This window comes from Perna viridis, chromosome 13 (assembly GCF_037379345.1).
Source record: "Perna viridis isolate PV_CMFRI_1.1 ecotype Kerala chromosome 13, ASM3737934v1, whole genome shotgun sequence".
NCBI classification, from domain to species: Eukaryota; Metazoa; Mollusca; class Bivalvia; order Mytilida; family Mytilidae; genus Perna; species Perna viridis.
The window spans coordinates 2957189-2983271 of record NC_142457.1 but is presented as its reverse complement, the minus strand read 5'-3'; the positions used below and the strand labels follow the sequence as shown (position 1 = coordinate 2983271).

The 26083-nt window shown below is 34.0% G+C and overlaps 1 protein-coding gene across 1 annotated transcript; it reads left to right on the top strand.

Moving 5' to 3' along the window:
• Positions 1-3987: 3987 nt before the first annotated feature.
• Positions 3988-7418, top strand: LOC148599247 (uncharacterized). Its single transcript, XM_088558642.1, has one exon. The coding sequence runs from the start codon at positions 4349-4351 to the stop codon at positions 7025-7027; it is 2679 nt and encodes an 892-aa protein (XP_088414768.1). The 5' UTR covers positions 3988-4348; the 3' UTR covers positions 7028-7418.
• The last annotated feature ends 18665 nt before the right edge of the window (positions 7419-26083 follow it).

Sequence of the window (26083 nt, the reverse complement as noted above, 5' to 3'; positions counted from 1 at the left end):
TTAGTGGAGTCTGAATTACATTCTTTTAATTTTTGATAGAATCTTGGTTCCTTAAGATGTTAAACATTAATCAATAAAACAATCAGTCAATTCTTTGATATAAGCCTTGATATTTTCTACATACTATGTCTTGTCTTGTCTTGTCCGGTAAGAATCCTACATCATTTGGAGACCTCCAAATTTATCTGATGGAATGTATTAAAAAGATTTTTTTTTTCTTCCAGTTCAAGCATTGTAAAAAATACATTATACAATTTTTAGCAGTACTCACATTTCATCTACGCCATGTTCAGAAGAATTTTATTAATCTCAACTTCAAAATATCTAGAAGCAAAATGATAGTGTTCGAAATAGAAGTGCTTCACCACAAAACCAGTTCATTATATTTGTACAACTTAAATAAAATTGAGAATTCATTCCTACACTTAACCATTCAGTATTGATGCCAGGTATTCTACACATGTAATTACGCTGGTACATAGTCAGACAATGTGCATGTAGAGGACTGCAGAGGATACCCTGAATTCTAGATCCACATCTAAGAGGTATAAGTTGTAGTTTCTGGTGACCTATCAATTAACTGAATTTATTTTCTGCTGTCCATGAATACCGAACATCTTATTAACATATAAAGCTGACTCTTACTTAGACCCATCCATTTATTAGTGACGAGGAGGTTTTTTTTCTAAATAAAAAAAAATAAATAAAAAAAACTCACAATGCAATAAATTCAATAACGATCGATTATATCATAAAAAAAAATATTGCACAAGAAAATTCCCTATCTAATGGTCTATGTTTTAGACTGTGATTAACGATAATTAAGCATAATTAATTTGATTAATTTTTAACTGTTTGCGTATTCATTGGTCTAGTGAAAGTTAAGATAAAATTCTAAATAGTATTCATTATAATAACCACCAAACAAAAAAGCGTATTATAATATCACAAATGTATCCCCTTTGATGTGTACATTGTAAAAATGGAAAGAAATCGATTTGAAGACAAAGTGTTAGACATTTTTTTTAAGTTATGGAAACAACTTTTTTTAATCGGGACTCTTATTAACTATATTGACAATTTATTACATAACCCCAATGAAAATATATATAAAATGTTCAATCAGTCTTTTTGTTAAAAGCCTTTTTGTCCGTATTTCAATTATGTCAGAAATCTTAATTTTTTCGACGTTGGCCATTGGCTACATTCTTGCTTAAAATATAACAACGAAAGTATATTCACGCTTAAAGGACTGTATACATATTCAGAATATCATGTTTATTCTAAAAAAATAATGACTTATATTGTCTAATAGTAAATAAATACGCACGTATGTTGTGATGTCACGTTGTCTTTTTCCCGACGTTTTCTACACGTTGCGTGCTACCCAGTCTTTATCAAAAGCTTTTTTTTCGTTAGCTTTGAGTGAACTAATAACTATGAAATTTTGAATTTTACATGTATATATGCTGCAGATAGTATATTCTAAATATTATGGTACTTGGTTGAACGTGTATCTAAGTGTAGCATTTTGTCTGTGTCTAACCAAAATGTCACAACATCTAAAATTTGTATATTTTATTTATTCACGGGTACACCATGCAAAATTCGAACGAATTGTTCAAAAGGGCAAAAGGTGTTGAGTCGATTACTTCATATACTTAAAAATATATTCATCCGCCTCTATGGTTTTATCATTTCATTTTTTTCTTTGGCTTAACAAATGGGTTATATATATGTAAAACCTTGTCTAACAAAAATGTCACAAAGCCCATTTTTGACGTTTGCAAAGTAACGTTCTGTTTTGCGACGTAAAACTCTTTTAACGTCAGTTTTAAAAACAATAAAAAAGTATTGAAAACTTACGATACAAGATTAAATTGTTACGACTGTGGACGTAATGAATAAAAAAAAATACGATTTTAGCGAATCTGATAAAATAATGAAAGAAATGTTGAAAAGAAAGCAGGAAAAGAAAGCCCCATCCCCCCACCCCCTTTTTGCGTGCACCCCTGTGTGTTCATATGCAATGATGTCCTAGTGAATCGGGATCAGCGTGCCAGTATTTTGAAATGTGTAGACACGCGCTTGCACATTCGCTAGTGAAATATTGTAAGATATAATAAACTGTACAAATATTGCAAAAAATACTTTTTTGAATTTTTTTTTCAAATTGGACCAAAAAACGATTTATTCTGGTGTGGCGTTTTTTTACCCCTTATAACTCGAAAACCGTAAGAGATATCCGAGATCGAATTGAAAAATGCAGGCAGAATTATTAATGAGGAATCCAATAAAGAATCCAGTGAAATTAAAAATTCGAAATCGGACCCAAAAAAAAGTCACAAAAATAGTTTTAGGCGTTGCCTAATTTGACCCCCTAAAACTTAAAACGGTCAAAAACTGTACAAAATCTGTTGTACATTTGTTTAGCCGAATTAAATAAAGAACACATTAAAAAAAGAATAATTAAAATTAAAAAAAAAAAATCTACACGGGTTTTAATGAAATACGTATTGTTACCCTTTTTGGCCCCTTTTTCTAAATCGACAGTGGCAACAAAGTCCAAATTAAATAGGAATCTTCTTAGTTGTTGGTAAAATCATATCAACATTTCAGAACAATTCGTCAACAACACCTACAATTATCGCACGGAAACGAAGTGTCCCCAGACCACGACGACGCGGTCGACGACTGCGCCATAACAATACAAGACCACAAGTTTTATTTTTCGTCGTATAACAAAAACGGGAGATTTCGCTCTCAAATTTTTTCAAAGAGGGAGATTTGCCAAGGTTTTGTTTTCTCGTAATGTCTAGCAATGGTTTGTGTTTAGCAACAAACCTCATACAATTCTGAAACGAGTCCATGCATTCGGAAATATCAACATACATCTACATTAGAGATATAAAACCAAATAGGTAAAATTCACTTTATAAGCTTTTACAATGTGATTTCCCGGGGACGTGGGGGTGTGCTACTGACTTTTTTGCTTGTAGGTTTGTTGGCTTTCTGTTTTAATGAGGGTGTTTTACTATTTTAGCGCATCACGAAATTTGTTTTCATAATCCCTAACATTTTTCTCATAGGATAAAATTTCCTTCAAATCATTTTTAAATGGTTGATGCCAAACTATTTACAATATCGGGATGTAACCTGATCATTTGAATTGACCAAAACGTACGAAAAATTAATATCGAATCGGATAATTAAATAATTAAACATGTCGTGTGTTTTATTTTATGTAAAAAATTGAATAAAGCACACTTTTGTCGATTTCGACTTTTGGGATTTATACTTTGTGCAGGCGGTGTTGCCATAGATGTCACAACGGTACGAGTTCGAGTCCCGCGGAGGGAAAGACCGAAAATTTGCATCGCATCGCATATTTGACAGTTCTAACATCGTTTGGAATTTCCCAATGCATTTTTTTTATTACTGTCCAGCAGCTAAACGAGCCCTATGCTTGATATCTTTGATCGTGACAGATGGGTATAGTATGCAGGGGCGGATGCAGGGTTTGAGTGTAGGAGGGGGGGGGGGGCGTTAATTGAATTAAATGCCGTGCAAAGCAAGGCAAAAAATATTATTGGGTGAAACTAGTGGTGAATTTTATTTTCTTACCGATTTAGGGAGGGAGGCGTACGCCCGGTGCGCCAATCTTTGGACCCGCGTCTGGTATGGTCATAACAGTATTGCACATTTAATAGGTTTTTTATGATTAACATTAACATCTCGTAGGTGAGGTATATCCGGGAGAAGGTGTGCCAATTTTTCTAAATCCCAAAAGAAAAAAAAAACAAACAAAAACAAACAAAAACAAGAAATAGGATGGAGTTACCCGCCTTAGGCCAGGAGGTATCAGTTGTATAATGTCATACTTAGGCCGGAAATTAAATTTCTATATTTAGAAATCTATTCATAGGAAAAAATTCAGTAGGAAATTTCCTAGTATTTATTTTTCGTATTCCCTTAATATACATTAAAGTGATGTGTTTTATGTATTGCGATAGGTTACACAGCTATGGTTTTTCTTTGTAACGTTATTGAAAACACATTTCAATGGGGTAATCCGGGATGTAAACCATTTTTATACCACGGAACAAATCCATGTATTTTGGAATACACTGGACGTTTTCGACACACGTCAACTGGAAACGAGTTGCCCAACTTTGAAGATGGTATACAAATACTAAATTATGACCTTGATAATTTTGAATTTTGCACATTTTGAAGAGCAAAAAAATTTTTTAATATTCGTTTGCAAGGCTGCATATGTTATCAAGTCGTTAAAATTCAATTGTTTTACCTAAAGGGGCGGACCTGTGTAGAGAAAGATAGTTTAAAGATGGCGGATAACGTAAACAGTAAGCTATTAGAAAACTGTTTAGTGGGGAGTGCTGGAATAAACGACAGAGACGTCGATGGTAATACAGCGATTCATTTAGCCATATCTACTGACGCAGATATAGATGTATTGGAGAATCTGATTAACAAAGGGGCAGATTTATACAAGGAAAATAATGCTGGAAAAACACCTTTCGAATGTTTGAAACATGGATCGTGGAAAACTGCCGTTTCTTTATTGCAGTTGGAGACGAAGAACGATTTCAGGGATTCCTATGGGAGTACCTTACTCCACCAGTTAATGGATAGAATAGGTGACAATCTTTGGGGTATTCAAAGACCTGATGATATGGGTGTGGGTTGCATTGGTTATTCAGAGCAAGATAAACTAATTGGTCTTTTTTGGGACGCAATTTTGAATGATAGAGAACATTATAATATAGATTTGAATATGCAGGACAATTTTGGAAACACCCCACTGCACGTCGCAGCTAATTTTTGGCCATCTTCGAAGCACTTGGAGATAATGCTGACACACTTTGATAATATCGACCCTTATAAACGTGATTGTAAAGGTAACACATTTTTACATATATACTTTTTTCGACACAGCATTCGCGATGGTACTGAGTTAGATGCGCGCCTGCTAAATGCAACGTTGCCTTATCTTTCAAATCAAACACTCAAAGAATTGCTTAAATGTCAGAATGATATACTGAATTCTCCCTTGCATGTATTTATCAAAGAAAAGAATAACAATATCAATAATCACAATCTTGATAGAATCATTGCAGCTGGTGGTGACGTCAACATGTGCGATGCAGCTGGCGACACAGTGCTTCATTGCGCACTGAAATCATACTATGGTCCTGAAGATGAAATATTTGACGAGACTAACATAGAAATGTCGGAAAACGAATTAGATGGAAAAGTAGAAAACATAAAATGTCTGATAAGGAATGGATCAGACATCGGTGTAAGGAATAAAAAAGGAGATTCCGTACTGTTCTTGGCATATCACAAGAAGACAGTCACAACTCTCCTGCAATTAGGCGCTGATGTTAATGCAAAAAACAATTTAGAACAGACGCCATTGATGTCGTTCGTGTGCAGACAGTCAACAGATTTAGAAGTTATCCAAGCCTTTCTTGCCGCTGGAGCTGACGTCCATTCTGTCGATATACACGGTAGTAACGTCTTGCATTATATAGCATGGTATGGTAAATACACAACTGTCCCGCCATGTTTGAATATTGATAAGTTGAAAATTTCAACAGATAAACTGGGTCAACGCCCCTTCGATGTCGCTTATAGTCGTGGACATGGAGATTTATTTTATGAACTGTATACGGGTCAAGTCGTTTTACAAGACGATCACTTCAGACTTCAAAAGCAAATGATAGAATTCTCTGATTTATTGAAGGGAAATCTAGTTGAATTTCAGAATATTTGCAGTCATTTAAAACATTTCAAAGGACAACATATTGACAAGCTGCTTAATCTTCCTAGTTTTGGTCTTGTCAGTTTTGAAAGCGAGTCAGACTTAGTGAAAACCGCAATAAGTGATATGGTTATGAGGATCTGTAAGAAAATTGAAAATCGACATTCTTTGTTTTCTATCGAGTTATTACAATCGGGAAGCGTTGGAGAAAATACCAAAGTATGCGTCCCAGATGAGTTCGATTATCTGTGTATATTTAATAAATTGGGAGAAATTTGCTGTATTGACGAACAGAAATCACTTTGTGATCCAGGATACGTATACCTAAAACTGAGAGATGAATTAAACATTTCGGAGTTTGAACATTTGTTCAATTCAGATAGGTATTTGGATACATCTAAAGTTCGTTCAATGATACAAGATGCATTAGATAATATGTCAACGTTGCATGACATTTTTTGTCATCCTCTCATTACATTTGCTGGAGATGAATCTAGGGGTGGTGCTGAGACACCGACTATCCAATTTTCCGTAAGATGGAATGGATGTATGTACAAAAATCTAAAAATTGACATCGACTTGGTTCCAGCATGTCAGATACACAAGCATTGGCCTTCAAATGCACGTTTAGATTTACTTCAATGTAATGTGAACGATTTGGAGAGAGAAGGTGCCATTTTAATGCTTCAAACAGCGTTAGATGAAGACTATATTCCATATTCAAAACAACGCATTTCGGCACTGAAAGCAGAACGAGCACACCTGAATTCACTTCCGCGAACTGCTTTTGACGCGTATGTTATTTGTAAAATACTGTGTAATAACCGAATATGTCCAGCCCTGAAAAGAGGTCGCGATTTTGAAGCAAAGGATATGTTAACGAGCTATATGCTAAAAAACTGTATGTTTCATGTTGTCGAAAACAAAAGTCGATTAACTGAAAAAACGTACAATAAAAACACGGAATTGTTTCAATTAGTGCTTGATATATTTCGTAAAATGCTTGATTTTGCAAAATCTGAAAACTTGCCATCTTTTGTTTTTCCAGACCAGAATATTTTTACATTTAATCGCATGGAAGAACTGACCAATCTAGAAGTTGACTGTTCACTACGGTGTGTGTTTCTGAAAATGATTCTGCATATTTTAGGAGACATTCAAGACTTTAGTGACATTGATACATCCATGTGGAATGACAGCGATGAATATGAGGATGAAGTTGACTATTTTAGTGACTAAAATCAGTGTTTGAGGCGTATGAAATCGCTCGAGTTGAGAGAAGGCGGTATTTTGTTTTAATTTCATCATTTAAAATGAATATTCAAATAAGACCGAGTACACAGTAAAATATAATGGATGGGATGTTCATTTGGCTTGTAGCTCACAACTTGCTTACTTAAGCTTCGAAAAGCTGTTTTTAGCCGACATATTTTTTTCTTGTTAAGGTTACAAATCTGCAAAGACTTTAACAGATAAGTTTTCTGGATTGGTTTGAATTATAGATATACAATAATATATCTGACATAGATATGAACGCGATGTTTCGAAGTAAACTGACAAAGCGTTTCTTAATGAATTAATTCTATTATACAAACAAATTAAATTCAGACCAATTGTCATATTCAATAAATTATGTTTTTAATTAAACTAAAAAGTGCACACATGAACAACATGAATCCAACTTAAAACCGCGGGAAAAAAAGTATGCAAGATATCATATTGGAAAATGGCATTTTAGAGGTCATTTTAATCAGTCAAAGTCATAGATACGATTGTAAAAATATATATCGTGGTAAGTAACATTTTTTCGAAAAAAACACCCAGTCCTATTCAGACAATATTTTCGATAATCACAATTTCTAGAAAAGGAATATGACCCGAGATACAAAACCTATAGATATCGGCTAAAATATCGAAGCTTCAAAAATAAAACAATTCAGAGACATCCACACCCATGTACATGGCACATATACATACACATTGTAGCGAAAAAAATATACTATAATTACTTATAACACTGAATATAAAGAAAACAAAACATCACAGGCAGCTGTAACTTGTGAGAGGACGAAGTTAAATATACTGATATATTTTGTATAGTTTAAAAAACGTTAAAATATGTGCTTCAAACAAATGGAATATTGTTTTCGTTTAAGATACGAAACTGTTAAGAAAAACTTGAAATTACAGTTCAACCTCCTGTCAGACTGAAAGCCGATACTAAGTGTTTTTAAGGTGAAAGATCCAATTCGTGTTTATTACCGTTTTGAAAATTTCGCCCTCTATTATTGTAACACCATTATGATATCAGTTGCAATTACCTGTCATTTTCCAATTGTTTTGAACAATTTAGTTTTATCATAACAGAGTTTCTTCTTTGGCAATTTCGAGATGAAGTTCTCAAGAATGTCAGAGTATGGAAATAGTCTAATGGATGAGACACCAAATCTAAGACTACTAAATGTAAAACAGCATTATCAGTATATCGGAAGCTTAAATTAAATACAACTGTGCCAATTTTCGCTCCATTTGTTGGAGTAAGTATTGGGTAAATTCGTTGCACGAAATAAGGGTAACAACAAAATAACCGTACACTAATCTGATCCATAATCAAGTCAAGTCCAAACAAATCTTGGAAAATAGATATTACACCACCGGAAGGAATGTTATGTTTTAATTTCATTATGACCACTATGAGTTATAATCGAAGGCACTGAAGATGTGTCAATGAAAATATGAGGCATTGGTTTTACCTTTTACAAACAAAAGTGATGTCGAGCATTACCCGCTATCAATGAAGCATTGCATCCCTCTTTATATTTGTATCAAAACGCACGGTTAACGGGTGTTAAATGAAGTACAGTTTGATATCCGCTTTTACGTGTGTAGGAGAGGAAAGGAAATCATTCCACAAATACATAAATTAGACTTATTGTTAAGAAAGATCTCAAAATCCGGCGAAAGAACCACAGGTCTGAAATTAATCCTGTGTTATCGGATGACAAGTGTATGAGTTAACTAAATCCTAAATGTGACAACCTATGTCAGAGACCGATATATTAATCCAGCGAACAAGAACAGATTAGGTATTATAACTTCCCGGTCGGAAAAAACACTTGCATTTTTCCTGTCTACTTTAAGAGTTATCAAGGGAACCAAGGTTATAGCGGTAATCAAAAGAATGTTATCCAGGGACAACGACCATACATGGAAAACAAACATACACAACAAAGAACATAAAGTAACTAAAATCATACATACAAAGTAAAAAAAATGATCAACTCGGACTCCACTAAAAACCGGGAGCATGGACCAGGTGCACCGGAAGGGTAAGTGTCCCCTGCTTTTCTAGAAACACCTACCGAGTTGCTCATAAAAAGTCAAGTCCGGGGTAGATTCGGGCCACATGTACTACAGTGTTATCAAGTTCAAACAAATATGAAACCCAGCATCCACGCCGTGCCTTCCCATAACTCTTCTGCTACATAGAGGTTGTTTTAATACATGTATTATGAATTCAGTTCATCGAACTTCCTTAAAATAGTAAGTATTAAATACCTAAAAATCTTTAGATATGCTCATCATGATTTATTGTTTGCGGCAATCCTACACTTATCTAGTGTTTCCGTGGTAATTCATCAATGTTATCAATCATGTCATTCACACGAGTTATATAGGTACATATGCCCGCCGTCATAAGGGATTGTTCTATATGTTATAAAACTCATTCTTTTAGTTTTATTGATGTAAGCAGATTTGCTAAATTCTTGTGCCTTGAATAAGCTATTATTGAGTTTTCTTTGCATATGTTTTTGCAAGCCACACCATTGCCTATAAGTTGCCAATATTTTAGCACAGTTTTGTGCAACTCCTTAATGCAAGGATTATATTTAGTTGTCATCACTTGAAGAATTACCTTCGCCTGTGTACTATTTTTAAAGAGATTTTCTATTCTCTATTGGAGTCTCTATTTGTCAATTTCCCATTTCTTGTTACCCCTTTCTTCTAAGTGCAATCTGAACAATCTGAATCTAAAAGAGTCTCATACAAAATTGTGTTTGTTGATCTTCGGTACCGAATGATTTTCCCATAAATGAATGCACGGAAGACGTGATTTTTATGACAGCTCTTTCGATGGAGGCACAAAAATGAATGTTGGCTTTAAATGTGTGTTCATGTCTAGCTCATTTTCATGAATATTTGGTCTTCCCTTAAATGATTTTACATATAGCTTAAATGATTTACATCTAGGAAATTTGCAGCAGTATCATATTTCGTATGTAAAGTTGAGGAACTTACGGTGGCTATTTGACAATTCAAAAAAATTCAATCAGCGCCTGCTCAGGTCTATGATAAATTAACCTTCATGATCCATGCATTGCAAATAATAGTAAATATTTTTCTTGAATTTGAATTTTGAAATGATATCGTTCATAACTAGTGATACTGAAATTACAACCAACTGAAATATTTTTCAGTCCGATGTCTTAAAATATAACAGTAACTTACTGTGAAAAATATCGACGGATATGTGTGATACAAGGTGATCCAGGCAAATCAATTTATTAAGTTTATTACTGTAGATACAATTTAAGTCGAGGAGTGGATGCGTGGATTATACTGTTTCATGCTATGTTATTTGAATGAAGGCTCTTACTGTCATTCACAGATTATGGCTATTACGTAAATCTGTTTTATCACTTGCGTTATATCAAAGGGTCGATGATGAGGATAAAATTCGTATTGAAAAATGTTGACAAGGAGCATTACCTAAGAACCAGCCTAAACATTAGCGTTTGAAAGTGCCCCATACGCTGAAAAATTGTCAGCATCTAACATTTGACCTATAGAATGTGGAACAACTAAAAATCTATCACAATAAGACACTTTTGATGTTTGTTCATTTAAAACATGTACTTCATCTTAAGTAAGATAATAAGTTGTGAGACTCATAAATTTGATTAGATGTTGTGTCTCATCCACACCCAACAGCAATACAATTCTGGGAGGATTTACATGTATCTGAAGAAGAAGAAAAAAAGAGAATGGACTACAAGTACCTGTTAAGTTACCTTACAATTGTCCCATTCTTTTCTCCTTAAACTGCACACACTCGTTTGATCTAATTATATCCCTGGTCCGTAGGAGAGGAGTTATACTGTTTAACCCGTGTCCGTCATTTCGTAGCAGTTTTCGGATCTACTACTCGTCACAGCCATTTGTTATTTTGATACAAGCTTTATATAGTAATGCCATATTTTGGGATTCAGTTTTGGGCTTTGGTGATAACAACTTCCTTTTTGACAACTTAATTTACATTTTGACCATATACTAAGGTTGTGATGCAGGGTATCATTAGTGGGCGTTGGATCACTGATGCCTTAATTTAGACAAGATTCAGATTAATTTTCAATGCTAGGTACATAGTACCTAAACTTAACTTAGTTGGTTTTCTGGGTCTGAAAGATTGTCCAAAGATATATAGACAAATAAATTGAATATGAAAATGTAAGCACAGTTTTTTCTTACTATTTCCGATGAGAGCACAGATTGACCATTTGCTTCTTACTTTAATTTTATTGATAACGCCCAGATACATAATATGTTTTTAGTGGAGTCCGAGTTGCTCATTTACTTTTGTTACTTTGTATGTATGATTTTAGTTACTTTAGGTTCTTTGTTGTGTATGTCTGTTTTCCATGTCTGGCTTTTGTCCCTGGATTACCTTCTTTTGATTTGTATAAAGCATTTTTGGGAGGGTATATATTTCACTGGACACTGTAGATACCGACGTTAAAAAAAATCCTGATTTTTTTTAATTGCCATCAATTTTAAAATAACATTTTGAAATTATTTGTTCTTCCCATATGAATGGCATTGGAGATCAAAGTTAACAATATACATCGTTTCAACAATATCTAAAAAAAATGCTCGAAGTGTATGAGGAACGTGTCAAAGATTAGCAATTTAAAAATGCACACTGGTTTTGTTTTGTATATGGAGATTCAACCAAATTCAGAAATTACAAATGCATCAGGGCTTTTATTTCGAAGGTTTTATTCAATATAAAACTGTAAAAACTATTTTGTTGCAACTAATTGTCACATAAGAATAAGAGAAGTACACATATTTTTGTAGTGACTCGTGCAATAAAAAAGACTACAATGGTGTTTCTTCTTAATATGCTTATTTTGGCCGGAAAATGTATCCAAAAGTGATAAAAACTTCAATTGATTCCGATCGTTGGAATTATAATTTAACTGGTTGTAAAGGAAAAACGTATGGGAAAGTCTTTCTGCCAACTTCCCCTTATATGACCAGTCAAACAATATCTCCGATAAACGTGGCCACTGAAGGTTTTAACAATGAAGATTTATGTTAAGACCAAATTAAACATATTACAAACATACATATACTAGTATAGGCTACATGTACTTCTATTCTGTACACTACTTGAGACGTTTATGTTTCCCGCACGCATGATACCTAAACGCTCATGAAACACACGATACAGGAACGCTTCTATCATGCGTTTAAACAAACTCACCTATCGTGAACGATGAACAATAGCAATATTAGCAAATAATGAAGAAAGAAATAAATAGAAAATTGAATTGATGAAAATATCATTGTAAATTAATGATAGCATAAAATATAAGAATAACCAGAATCAAGAAATAATCAAAGTACAGAAACAAACGATTGCTTCTTTCGTGCGTTCAAACGAATGCTCTTATTATGCAAATAAAGGACCGCTCCCAACGTGCGTTTAAACGAACGCATCTATTGTGCGTCTATCGTGCGTGTAAACGAACGCTAAACGATGTGTAAACGCACGATAAACGATGCACGAACGCTAAAATGGGGAACGTGAACGTTTCAAGGGGTGCAGATATATATTATCGTGTAGATTTATTAGTTGAAACAACTGAAGCGTTTTTATGCATAAAAAGTGACATGGAAGAGTTTAGCAATAGGATCATTATGTGCAAATAAAGCAAAAATAAGTATTTAAGTGTTTATGATTAAGTATATTCCATTCAAAGTACAATATATTTCCAAAAAAAAAATCATTAAATATTCAAGGAAACACATACAGCCATTTAATTAAGAACAGTAACTTTGATAACCGTCAGCAAGAAGTAATGTAACTTTCTTACACTTGATGATAAAGCGAACAAATTCTGTACAATAAACAGTTTTGTCGTAGATAAAGTCAAATAAATGAAGAAATAATTAATGTATAAGTCCTGAAATACAATTTGCCAAACGCTTGGCACTACATACACAAATAAGATAAAACAACATACAAAGTTTTTTTTCGTGCAAATTTATATTTTGTATTAATGTAATTTTGATTGTTTATGTATTATGTATTATTAATTTTTTAGTATTTTTAATTTTTTAGTCTAATTAGAGAGAAATGAAATGACGGAAACAAACTTAGATTGTATAACATTTATAATATCAGATATTCTGAACAATTTAAAATGTTCCTGGTTTTGGTCATGTGTTTCTGATCTCCGTCTCAATACTTTTAGAATATAAACCAATCTTGATAACCAGTTTCGTAATCCGTTTTCCATATTGGCCAAGCCATATTGGACTGAAGCGTAGCAATTAAGAAATTATACATTTATTGATATATCATATTAGCCTAGACCAATATGGATTTTTACCAGGCCAATAATATTTATTGGAGTGGCAAACTGAATATTGGAATGCAAAATCCCGTAGTTGCACACTTTTGTTTTTTTGTATTGTATTGGCAGTTTTGATAATGTTTAGGGTAATATTCGAACGTTAGTCATTAATATGTGTCATCTGAAGTATGCATTGACCGCCAACGCGATGAAAACTGATATCGTTGTACATATTGCCGTTCAGAGTATAATTCTGATGTGGTGTTCGTTTATCTCAAATCAATCTAAAAAAAATTGTGGGGGTGGGGGGCTTCTACACGTTTTGCAACGTTTTAATCAAATAATCTTGTCCATCAAACCAACACAAAATATAGTTTGTACTAACTTTGTCATGTCATTTTATATCATGAAAAGATAAAGTTTATAAGCTCTACCAAGATACTGCTTAACAACGATCATCATGCAGTTACAAATTCGAAAAAAGAATATAAAAAAGTACTTATAATTACGATTGAAGTTCAAGTAACATTTTGAATACTCGAGCTCTCTTTTGAGGCAACTTAATAACTTTAAAAATGTGAAGTTTATGTCATATAATGTAATTCTACTTTTTGTTTTTTTTTTGTATTTTTGAATTAAAATATAAGAACTGTTTTCAATTATTTGTAGGTTTGTGCAGCTTATACTGACACAAAACCATTTATATTTAATTATCTAACCAAAAATGGAAAGCAATCGTTGTACAATTCGTTAATTTTACATTTCCGTGTACGTTGGAACGATTACGGGTGCAATTACAACATCAAAATTATATGACACCTTTCAAGCCAATATACCAATAACGTAAATGTGAGGATTTTTACAACTGTCTGGATAGACGTTTAAATCAGGAATGGTACAATTATTCAAATAAAACAAATACAATGAATAATTGACAAACTTAATAAAGTTCATTAGTTGAATTAAATACAAAAAGTGCCCACCTTTTTCTTTAGAATATTAAGAACAAAACAATATTTCCAATTTCAAATGAATTGAATAGAGCATAATAACACCATAAATCATTTGTTTTAAATCTATAAATGGACCCTATAATACATAAACATAAAACTTAACTTTTGGCGTCACAAGTGGAGACAACTCCTTATCTAAATTGAAATAAATCTAGGACCCTATAAAAGATCGCAAAAAGGAACAAAACTTAAGAAATCGGAATTATTTACAAAATACAGTATAACATGCCCAACCATAATATGGCATAGTCTTTGTATAGGGTAAAAGAATATCACTCTTTGAGAAAACAACAAATTATCTGCCTTTGAAGCTTTGTTACTTAGAAAGAGTAATCAAGGAACCAAGGTTTCATTCCTCTTGTTAAAACCATTAATTCTAAAAATTGTATTTCTGGGTTGATGATACCCTCGGGGACAAAATCCACCAGCAGAGGTATCGACCCAGTGGTGTGAAGAGTATTCAAGGGAACCAAGGTTATAGCGGTAACCATTAATTTTAAAAACTGTATTACTGGGTTGATGATACCCTCGGAGACAACATGAAAACATGAAAACTTTAATTTCAGTTATTGCGCTTTATCCATAATAATTTTTTGCTAATAGTTGGCATTTTGACCATGTATCACATACTGCATTCATTAACATATCTTTATTTGAATAGCAATCTTTCACGAAAAAATGAATATCCCTAGCCACGAACATGCTTGATTCAATGTGTACTTGGCCACTTCTTTTGCAGATTTTTGCCAAGCCTCAGCAAAGATTTTAAATAAGGTGTTTTTTATATTCTTTTTATTTTCGCGTATAACATTTACAATTTCCTCGCCTACCTGATGTATTTTTACAACTACTTTGGCGAGTTGTTTCCCACATGCATCAGTAAATGGTTTTTGAATGTATAGTTTGTCGAGTGTGATCACTTCAAACTTTCCACATCAAATTCTATCCATATCTTAGTCTTCTACAATTTTAAAAATAAAGATCTATTGAATTTGATTTGCTCTAAGACGTTTATGACTGAAATCGACTCTCTAGCACACGAAGGAATCTTGTGTTTGAATGATAATTACAACGTTTAAATCATGATGAACAGCATCATTGTTCGACCAGCACTAACTGTTTTGTTCAACCAATGAAAAAGAAATGGCTGGATCGATTATTTCCTAAAAAAGTTGTCACCATTTAGACTGATAAGCTCTTATGGTTTTATCTTTATCTAATATATACACTTATGCTAAATAATACAAAATATGTCAAAAGGTGACCTAAGCTTCATTTCTTGGGGGCAAGACTGTCTACTATCATTTTCCGTTAAAGAACAACTAGACATGTTTGCATTAACGGAAGTATCAGTTGCCATTTGAAAGTCTTAACATTATGTGTAATTTACATTCATACGAATCGTCGCCTTTACGCAGAATGTTTGTATCGCGCTAGAACTCTAACAAATAGGCTCCTGGAACAGGGTTATGTTGCTACAAGATTGAAGTCAACACTACAGAAGTTTTATGGTCGTCATCATGAACTGGTGGATCATTATGGTGTATCCATCTGCACCAAGAAAACAACTGATTTATTCAACGGGTCATAGTTTTCCTTTCCTCATTTGTCTACCACGGACTTGACTTTTTATGGTTGGGTGTTTCTAGAAAAGCAGAGGACGCTTACCCTACCGGTGCACCTGGTCCATGCACCCAGTTTTTAGTGGAGTCCGAGTTGCTTATTTGTACTTTGTATGTATGATTTAAGTTACTTGATGTCCTTTGCTGTGTATGTCTGTTTTCCATGTCTGGTCTTTATCCCTGGATTACATTCTTTTGATTACCGCTATAACCTTGGTTCCCTTGATTACTCTTCAATTGCTCCCTCATACCCTCGTACCACACAACAAACGACGAATTTGTTGCTATGTCAATTGTTGACATTCTTTGTGAATATATGTTCCAGTACCTGAGAACTTCGATTTGTCATGCGACGACTGATTGTACCGTATTCATGAAATAAACCTTATATGCATATGAAACACCCCCTTCCCAAAAATAAATAAATAAAAAACAAATAAATAGATAAATAAAACCATTACGTAGATAAATCGAAATATTTTCAGAAATATGACGTTCGACATAACGAGTGCTTGAATGCCGCCATACTTCTTTTCGTCCATCACCTATATGCAACAAAGAGCATCTATCAAACCCATACACGTTTGTACACGAGACTTAATTCCATTGACACTCAGGATTGTGATAATCCAATTTATATAGAGCATGAAGAATGATACGTTTTCACTTACTTTGAAGCTTAGAGTCTAAGAGTGAAAAGTGTACACATGCTAGTTACAACTCGCTAAGACAGACGACAAACTTATATAAATGATCCATTACGTCGTACTATTTTATTAAGAATTAAATTTGAAATAACAATTCGAACTTTTAGTGTGTAATTTCATTCTATATATAATGTTGCAATTATTCAAATCAAGTGTATGTTCAGATTAGATGAATTCAATCCATAGGCAAAGCCTAATATCATATAACAGTATGTATTCCAAGTGACTTATAAATGCACGCATAATTTTATATGCATATTCTCATTTTATTTTGTATATTTCATTTACACGGTCGAAAGCTTCTATCGCCGATAAATTACAAATGATATTTTTTTTATTCACATAACTGATTTCTTTATTCCTTTTTTCCATATTCATAATTGAACACATTTTGAACGAGTAAAATATACTAATCCAAATATTCATCATACATGTGCCCTATCAACTTACAGATAATGTCAACCTATGAAAACATTTGTTTTTCTATTGAGAGATGAATCAGTCCAGAATTTAATATTTTATCAATGTAGCAGCATTTGAACACAATTTGTTTTTATTTTCAACTAGTAGATTAGTCGTATTTACAATACGTATCGTTTTGAAAGCAATGACTTTATCCGGTTGAGATTCCGTAGATTCAAAAATAAAAAAAGATTGTCGCATATTTTATAGCGACAGCTATGCGATAAAATATTTTGCTCTTCCATTCTAAAATTTGAATTGAAAACTATTGAAACGTAAACATATTATAATCCAACATTTTTGATGTAAGACTAGTTCTTTTGGGCAGAAATTATGATAAACTTTTTGTTCATATTTACATAACCATCACATTTCAGTTTGAAATTAGCAGCTCTAAAGAGGAGCATGAATCGTTAACCTGGAAAATTTGAAGAATTTTGAAGAACTATATAACCATAATGTCCAGCCATTAAAATTATTTCAACTAGTGGATTACTGCATGATAAATCCTTTTCAATAGGAAAATTTGTATTAGAAATTTAACACCTGTATGCATACATTTTAAATAACATGTTTGTACCTACCAGATAAATACTGTTTTAAAACGTTACTCCAACAATAACAAGAAGACCTTAATTTAATATCAGAGCGAATTAAATTGATGAGGACTTTATTCTTGAAATGAATGTTTGTTTTGTTTTTTTGTTTGTTGGGGTTTAACGCCCGAGCAGCTATATTCAGGCAATGAACATGAAGTGGATGATAAAATGAACATGAAATGATGATGAAATGAAAAATGGGATGAGACACAAGGATAATGGGGTCGACAAATTTGGATTGCCACTGGAAATAGGGAGAGGTTGGTAGGGGCGGGCAATTTAGCCTCCTGTGGCGGAGCCCTATGGTCCTACTCCGGGAGAATACCACAGTAAGGTTCTTTAACGTGCGATGAACGTGGCATCTTTCACAACACGGTGCACCACTATGGTTTGCGGTCAGGTTTTCCGTATTATAGCCTGACAACCCCAGCATGTAACACACAAGGGGTACCCCATTCCATCACCTGGGGCACACAACCCAATTGCTCTGTGGGCAGAGCGGCCTAGCCCCCGGCTAGAGTTCTGAGCACTATTTACTCGCCTTTTACGACAAGCTTAGCGCTGCTACAGGCCTATTCTTTTGACACCCGGACCTGCAAGGGCTGAAATGAATGAGAGTTCTAAGTAAGTCAATATTTGTCAATGCTAAATTATGTTTTAGATACCGGTGTTTATCCACTATTTCCTCAGTTTTAATCCGGACTCAAAAGTATTTTTTTTATATAAGTGAGATAGAGCACCAAAAATATGTTTCACTTAAAGGAGATTCTTCATACTCTCTAATGAGTAATCAAGGAAGCAAAAATTCCAGCGGAAATTAAATGATGTAATTCAGAGACAAAGACCAGATATGGAAAACAGACATATGCAATAAAGAACATACAATAACAAAAATAATATGTACAAAGCAAAAATAGTAAATGTGTAAGTCAGACTACACTAACAACTGGGAGCATGAACCAGGTGCACCGGAAGGGTAAGCGTCCTTTGCTTTTCTTGAAACACTCGCCGAGTTGTTCATAAAAAGTCGGGGTAGACGAATGAGGAAAGGAAAACTATGACACGTTGAACAAATCAGTTCTCATGGTGCAGATGAATTCAATGTAACGATCTGCGAGTTCATGATGACGGCCATAAAACTTCAGAAGTGATAACTTCAATCTTGTAACGAAAAAACCGCTCCCAGAAGCCTTATTGTAAGAAGTCTGCATATTTTTCCGGCAAGCTCTGACATAACGTATGAGTTCTGACATGAAAACTCCATTCGCAGATTTTCCCACAGATGAAAGGAAAGTTGACAATACTGAATGAAAGTCATCACGTTTGTCGTATAATGTGATCAATACTTTTCCTTTACCGCCCATATCTAAGTATAGAGGAGCATAATTTGTTCCCATCAGAATGCCGACCGTTTGTTGATAAACGCGTCCACCGCAATGGGAACAAATATATTGTCGATCAAACATTCCAGTATTTAAAAAAAAACATCTTCTTCGGTATACATGGAAGATGATTTGGAATCGTTTTTACAAAGTATGCAGAATCTCTACCAAGTAAGAAATATTTATTTTTCGGTGCTCTATCTCACTTAAATAAACAAAATATCTGTATCTAGTTGTACTGTCTTTTTTGCAGTTACAACGATGTACAATGTGTTTGAGTGAGGAACTGGGTATAGTAAATAGAAGTATTAAGAGTTGAACAATCATATGTTTTATATATTCAAGTGTGTTAATGATATTGAAGAAAAGGGTCTACAGAAGATCTTTCGGATTTTGCAGGGCCCACATCGAACTGATACAAATAAGGGAGAAAAAATGTCATGGTATATCATCTTTTAAAGGTGAGTCCAGAGATTATATTGTTTGAAAGCGTTATGGTGGCACATTTTGCAGATCCAGCTTTGTAGCCTTGTTTGTATGGATATTTGTGGAATTTCGAAATACAGTACACAGACGGTAGATCACAATCATTGTCTTTGGTAGAGAGGCCGAAAGAGGATCAAACCGATTTATGGCTTTCACTCTCTCTTCCTTGAAGTGTAATGGCAGTTTCTGTCTTATTACTGCTATCATTTTCTACGTCCACCTTTTATACATTTGATGTAATGTGTTTTGCAGATTCTCTGACTCTGTTGGAAAACTCCAATCGCACCAATCTGACTTGATTAGTCCACGGTTTTTGTTTTATCTCACAACTACCCTTTGACTAACGTCAGGTACGTATATAGATTGCTTGTCGCACTGACCTTTATTCGTAAAATTCTAGACAAGAATAAACAAATAATTCGATTAGATTGATGTAAACATATAAAACATTATCACATGACTGTAGTGGCAAATAAGCGATAAAAAATTCCGTACATTCCCATTTATATATTTTGTTACTGCTCATGACCCCTAGATACGTTTGTAGATCACATACACTTCACTTACAACTTCTTAAAATCTTGATTTAGATATACATGAATACGCTTTTTTTCACGCAATGCAAAGTGATCAAATTATTACAAAAGAAATATGTTTAAAAAATCACAATGCATGGCTAGAATAAATAAAGGTCCTTTTAAAAACATTTAGTAGGAAAGGATGATATGACCTTCAGATATTTGGACGAAATTTTCGCTCTGAACAACGGCGACTTTAATATTTATATTAAAGATATATATCTTGAAGAACTTTCATTAAATAAGGCAATTATTTATTAAAAAAACAATGTCCGTCTCTTCATCTAAGTATTAATATTAATAAAAGTAAACTTAATACTAATTACGACAAAAGGGATGATTTCACCAGATGGGATCCTCGTGGGATTTCTCGGGTTTAAGTTTCATGACTGCGTTTAGGATTTCTTCCAGGGTAATATCTTGGTCACAATCTATCTTTTCGTTTTCCTCCAAAATTTTGTCTACATTTTGTAGGAAATATTCGGCTGCTTCTTTTCCCCATCCCTCAGAAGAGAAAAGTGAGTCGTAAAACTCCAACTGTGTTTCAAGGATGGCGTCTATACCTTCCTTATAATCCCCATTTAATGTTTTAACCCTCGTCCATAATTTTTTCACAACCTCTCTTCTTTTCGATATTAAAAAATACTTTGATGATTTCTCCCCTTTCTCATACCAATTTACCCTGGATCTAATCCTAGCCGCTTCCGACTTTTTATCGTAAAATTCCTTTATGTTGTTTTTTAAAACAGTTGCCCTTCCCTCCTGGTTCGGATTATATTCGTTAATATTCTCAAGTTCCCTTTCCCATTGTTTTATTACATTTTCCGGGACTTTCAACTGTTTTGAGACCTATATCGTAAGGCTAAAAGATGAGAGTTAGAGATTGATATATGTACAAGGTTATTGTTAAAACGTAAGGATAGGGTTAACTTCAATCACAGCGATAGGGGTAGCGTTGATGAAAGAGGCACAACTCAGGGTTTGCTTTAGATACATGGTTATAGTTAAAGTTAAGGGATAATACTAGACTCATACACAGATGCAGTATCCTGGTAGGGTTAAGGCATCAACCTGGTTAAAATTAGATCTATAGTTAAGTCCTGGGTTAGGTTTTGATCTTGGAAAAATTTAGTTTACGTTTGGAGAGATTAATATCAAAATAGTTGGGGGAAGTAAACATCAAGCTAGGATTGACAGTAACACAAGATCATGTATTTGGTATTGGTAACCTATAAAAGAAACCAAAATTAACGAGAAACTGTGACACTAAAAATACAAGCAGCAGATGAAAGCTGTAGAATTAATGACCATCGATACGACATGCTGCAAGAGAAACAATTTGAATAGTCTAAAATACAATTAACAGCAGCAGAATACCCACTAACATTCCTGAAGCAGCTAACAGCTGAAGGACCAACCCCGTATATGTGTAATAGCAGGAATTGAAAAAGATACTCAATTACGAGCAGCAGAAACAGCTGGATTACTACCACAAACGAGCAGCAGCAGATGCAAACTGTAGAAGAAGTGTTCAGATTCCGACAGCTACAAAGACTATCCGTAGATTGGACCTATACAACCGGATTTATCGGATAATGTAACCTCCGTGGAAACCGCACAAATTTTGTTTTGAAACATCTGGAATGCTGTAATTTACTTGCCTTGAGAAACCGAATGTTTTAAGCCATTGTCGATGTGCTAAATGTAATGGAGTCTGTACAATTCTTTGAACAATTTGATGACGATATCATGATCTCGGTTTTCGGTGAAATTACAGCCTTCATCGGGTCTTTGGGCTCTGATACGTGGAGGTGTCTGATGCACAGCTTTAAAGATTATTTATTTACTATGTATGCTGTTTTCCAGTCTATTCTTTTCAATTACAGGTATAATTTCGGTTAAACTTCAGCGTGTTCTTTGTCTGATATATGTGCTAGCTTACATTGTGTAAATTTATTGTCTTTGTGTAACTGTTTATATAAATTATTCATTAATTAATCTAAATCTTCAATCCTGGAAGAAATAAAGACTATAAATTAATCAATCAATCAATCAACCAATGTTCCAGTTTTCATAAGTGTAAAAAGATTGCAGAATAAAACTCAGGAATTGTAATCCAAGAACCAAGCAGACTTTTTATATACCCGACTGGCGACCCCTTTGACATTGACATTAAGGGATGCCATGGTTTTTTTAACCAGTGTCTTAGCAGGATCCAATGACAGAAATGAAAACGATGGTTTTCCGTGGTGTCGTACAAAACGTGAAACGCATGTATCCTAACTTAACAAAATATGAGTATCATGTTATTGGTCAAGAATCTGTTCAACTAAAACAAGTTTCACAGGACAGTCTGAACGCCCATTATTTTGTCCACTTTAAAAATCCCAGAGACGCATCACAAGTTTTGACCATGGTGCAACAAGTGTTCCCCAAAAAGACAAACTACTTTATGGAATCGCACGAGTATGCAACCGCCAGACATCACGGATTATTAATTATCGACAGGAAGCAGCCGACATATTGAGACAGAGAAGCAACATTTGCCCGGCTGAAAATCAGGATATGTTTTTGAATGCTGAGAACTATAATCGAAAAGAATGTTGCTTATTTTCGTAAACGAACCGCAAAGAAAATGGACGCACCCAGAGCAATAAAGATTTACAAGTAGTTCCCTGTCGAGGAATTCATATTTAGAAGAGGTCACCAGTCAAGATGCCGTACACGTGCAATACACAAAAAGAATGTGCTAACTATGAATCAAGGACTTGAGGAATAAATGGGAGTGAGGTTCCAAAAAGACCATAGGCAGACCAGCCGGAGGAAAAAGGAAAAAAAAGGCCGACCAGAAAACAACTGTGATGTCTACTAATGGAACAGTATAAAGAGGATCCCAGAACAAAAATCATGCAGATGTATTAAGACCTTAATATAGTGACAGAAGAAACAATGACCTTAAAGAATCAAGCGGAATAAAGTAACAAAAGTTTAAATAGATGTATTGGAATCATATGGATCTAAGACCCCAGGGCCTTATATCATGAGAAGATATTTCATCAGAAATAGCAGGTGGTATATGGGACAGACAATGAAAACCAAGGCCAAGGCCAGAATCTTAATAACATTGGATGGACTTAAGAAATGAAAAGTGTCATATAATGGGAAGAGAAACCAAAAATAAAGAGCGGTTTATAGATCAGACAATTGGAGAATGACCATGGAGCAGGACCCGGATTTGAAATATCAGACGACTTGATAAATGTATATGATTTGTAAATAAAAGATAGAAGACAATGGAATTCTTGTTTTGTAATAAAACTATACTGAAGAGAGACCAAAGTAACCCTTCCTAACCAAAAGGGATATAAAAAACTTTATGATCACTGTTTAGTCGAGTTAAAGGGCGCCAATTAGAAAGTTTGTACCTATTACCATTTTTAAACAGAGTTATTTTCCCTTTTATCATATATTTATTATAACGTTATTGCATTCGGTGCTGATCGGACTTTTTCCGAAAAGCAGACCATAATGATGTAAAAAAACAAGAATACAAAATTAATAAAAAGCAGGAATACAACAGTTTTAATTAAAATCATCAAGTTAAAATACAGGTGTACAAGAACATCAAAAGTAGGTAGTCCAAATGAATGATTATTTCCTTATCAATAAAATGTCACGAATTCTTTCCTGTTCAAGTATATGATAAAGCGTATAATGCATAGGCCCCCTGGCTGATATTGATATTTCGCATATCCTATATCACACCTCTAGACCTATATCGCATATCCTATATCACACCTCTAGACCTATATCGCATACCCTATATCACACCTCTAGTGCAATATCGCATATCCTATATCACACCTCTAGACCTATATCGCATATCCTATATTACACCTATAGACCTATATCGCATACCCTATATCACACCTATAGACCTATATCGCATACCCTATATCACACCTCTAGTGCAATATCGCATATCCTATATCACACCTCTAGACCTATATCGCATATCCTATATTACACCTATAGACCTATATCGCATACCCTATATCACACCTATAGACCTATATCGCATACCCTATATCACACCTCTAGTGCAATATCGCATATCCTATATCACACCTATAGACCTATATCGCATACATATATCACACCTCCAGACCTCTATCCCATACAATATATTACACCCTATATTGCGTATCCTACATCGCACCCCTACACAAAATAGGCTTGAAGTACAGTTAAAATATATGATATAATGAATATGACCTGTCCAAATCTGTATCACATGTTGTATCAATCATCGACCTATATCACCCCGCGGACGGGTCGCCCTTTGGGTAATATAGGAGTCTCGGGTTGATACGGCATGTGATACAGATTTTGAGATGTAATATTCAGTATGTGTTGGGAATTAAATAAGCGGTAATTATCGAATATTTCTTGCAGTAGTTAGATAATTTCCTGATTAATAAGATTCCAGTGTAAAACAGAATTCCGCGATTGTTCCGTCTTCCCCATTTGGTATGTTGGGTTTTTAGGATTTTAGATTTTTTTCAACCTCAAAAAATGAGACAACATTATCTAAATATATCAATTGTCGAATTATGATTACTTTAACTCATTGTACACTTCTAACCTCTTTTAAATTCTGTCAGAATCTGTCTGGAAAACTGCTCTACGACAGTAGTTAGAACAGAAACCTGACAGGTCCTGACAGGGTCCGACAGAGCCTGTCCTGGGTCAGGACACATTTTGCCCTATTCCCTGACAGATCCTGACAGAAACTGTTCTGGTCTCGTGACAAAGAAAATACGAAAAGCTGTTCTAAACTGTTATACCCTTGGACAGTTCCTGACATAAAATCTTTCTATTCTGTGTGACGTAATTTAAAACAGGAAGTCTGCGGTTAATAATGGAAACTGTGTGACTAATGTAAATAAGCAAATGATCCGATTAGGAAAAAAAGTTACATTGAATTTCCAATTCTATAGAGCTCGCTGTGATCATCATCACACTATCACTCGGTCGTTGTTTATGTTCCAATTTTCGTCAATCATCGTTCAAAATTATCGTTGTTTATATGATTGTATATTTTTTTATACATTCGGTCATAGACGTGTAACTAAATTAGATTATTTAATTATAAAATTGAAGGTCCAAGTTTCTGTTCTAAGTATAAAACAGTAACTTTCGGAGGTTTGTAGAAATTGTAAATATTAGTTTCATATTACTGACTGTGACTTCTGTATTTAAGTAAAAAATATAAAAATTCTGCAAAACGTATGAGTGCGAGAAGTTTTCTTTTGCATAAAGGTGTAAAACTATTGACTAAAATGCTAAATTTTTCAATAGGCTGAGACAAACAAACTGAGTCAAAATTCTTTAAAAGTGTCAAATTCTTGCAAAATGTATGAGTGTGGGCACTTTTAAATTCCACACCAGTCAAACATATATATAAAATGCAAAAATTGTAAATATAAATATCATACGACACATATGTTTCAGTCAAAATTCTTAAAATTTACATATTTTCGCAAGATGTTTGAGTGGGAGAACTTTTAATATCCATGAGGGTCTATAATTAATGACTGAAATGCTAATTTATTTAAATATAACTATCATATAGTAGTTTTATGATTATAATTACTCTTTCTCAAAAATATACCCTGGGTCACCGGTGACGTCTTCTGTCTTTCAATTTGCTGAGCAAATATGGAAATCTATATGTATTACAGACACTGTGAAGTCAGCCTCATATCTTGACCTACACTTAGAAATCGATGGTAAAGTAAGT

Coding starts and splice junctions, on each gene's coding strand:
- LOC148599247 (XM_088558642.1), top strand. CDS start 4,349: ATGGCGGATAACGTAAACAGTAAGCTATTAGAAAACTGTTTAGTGGGG.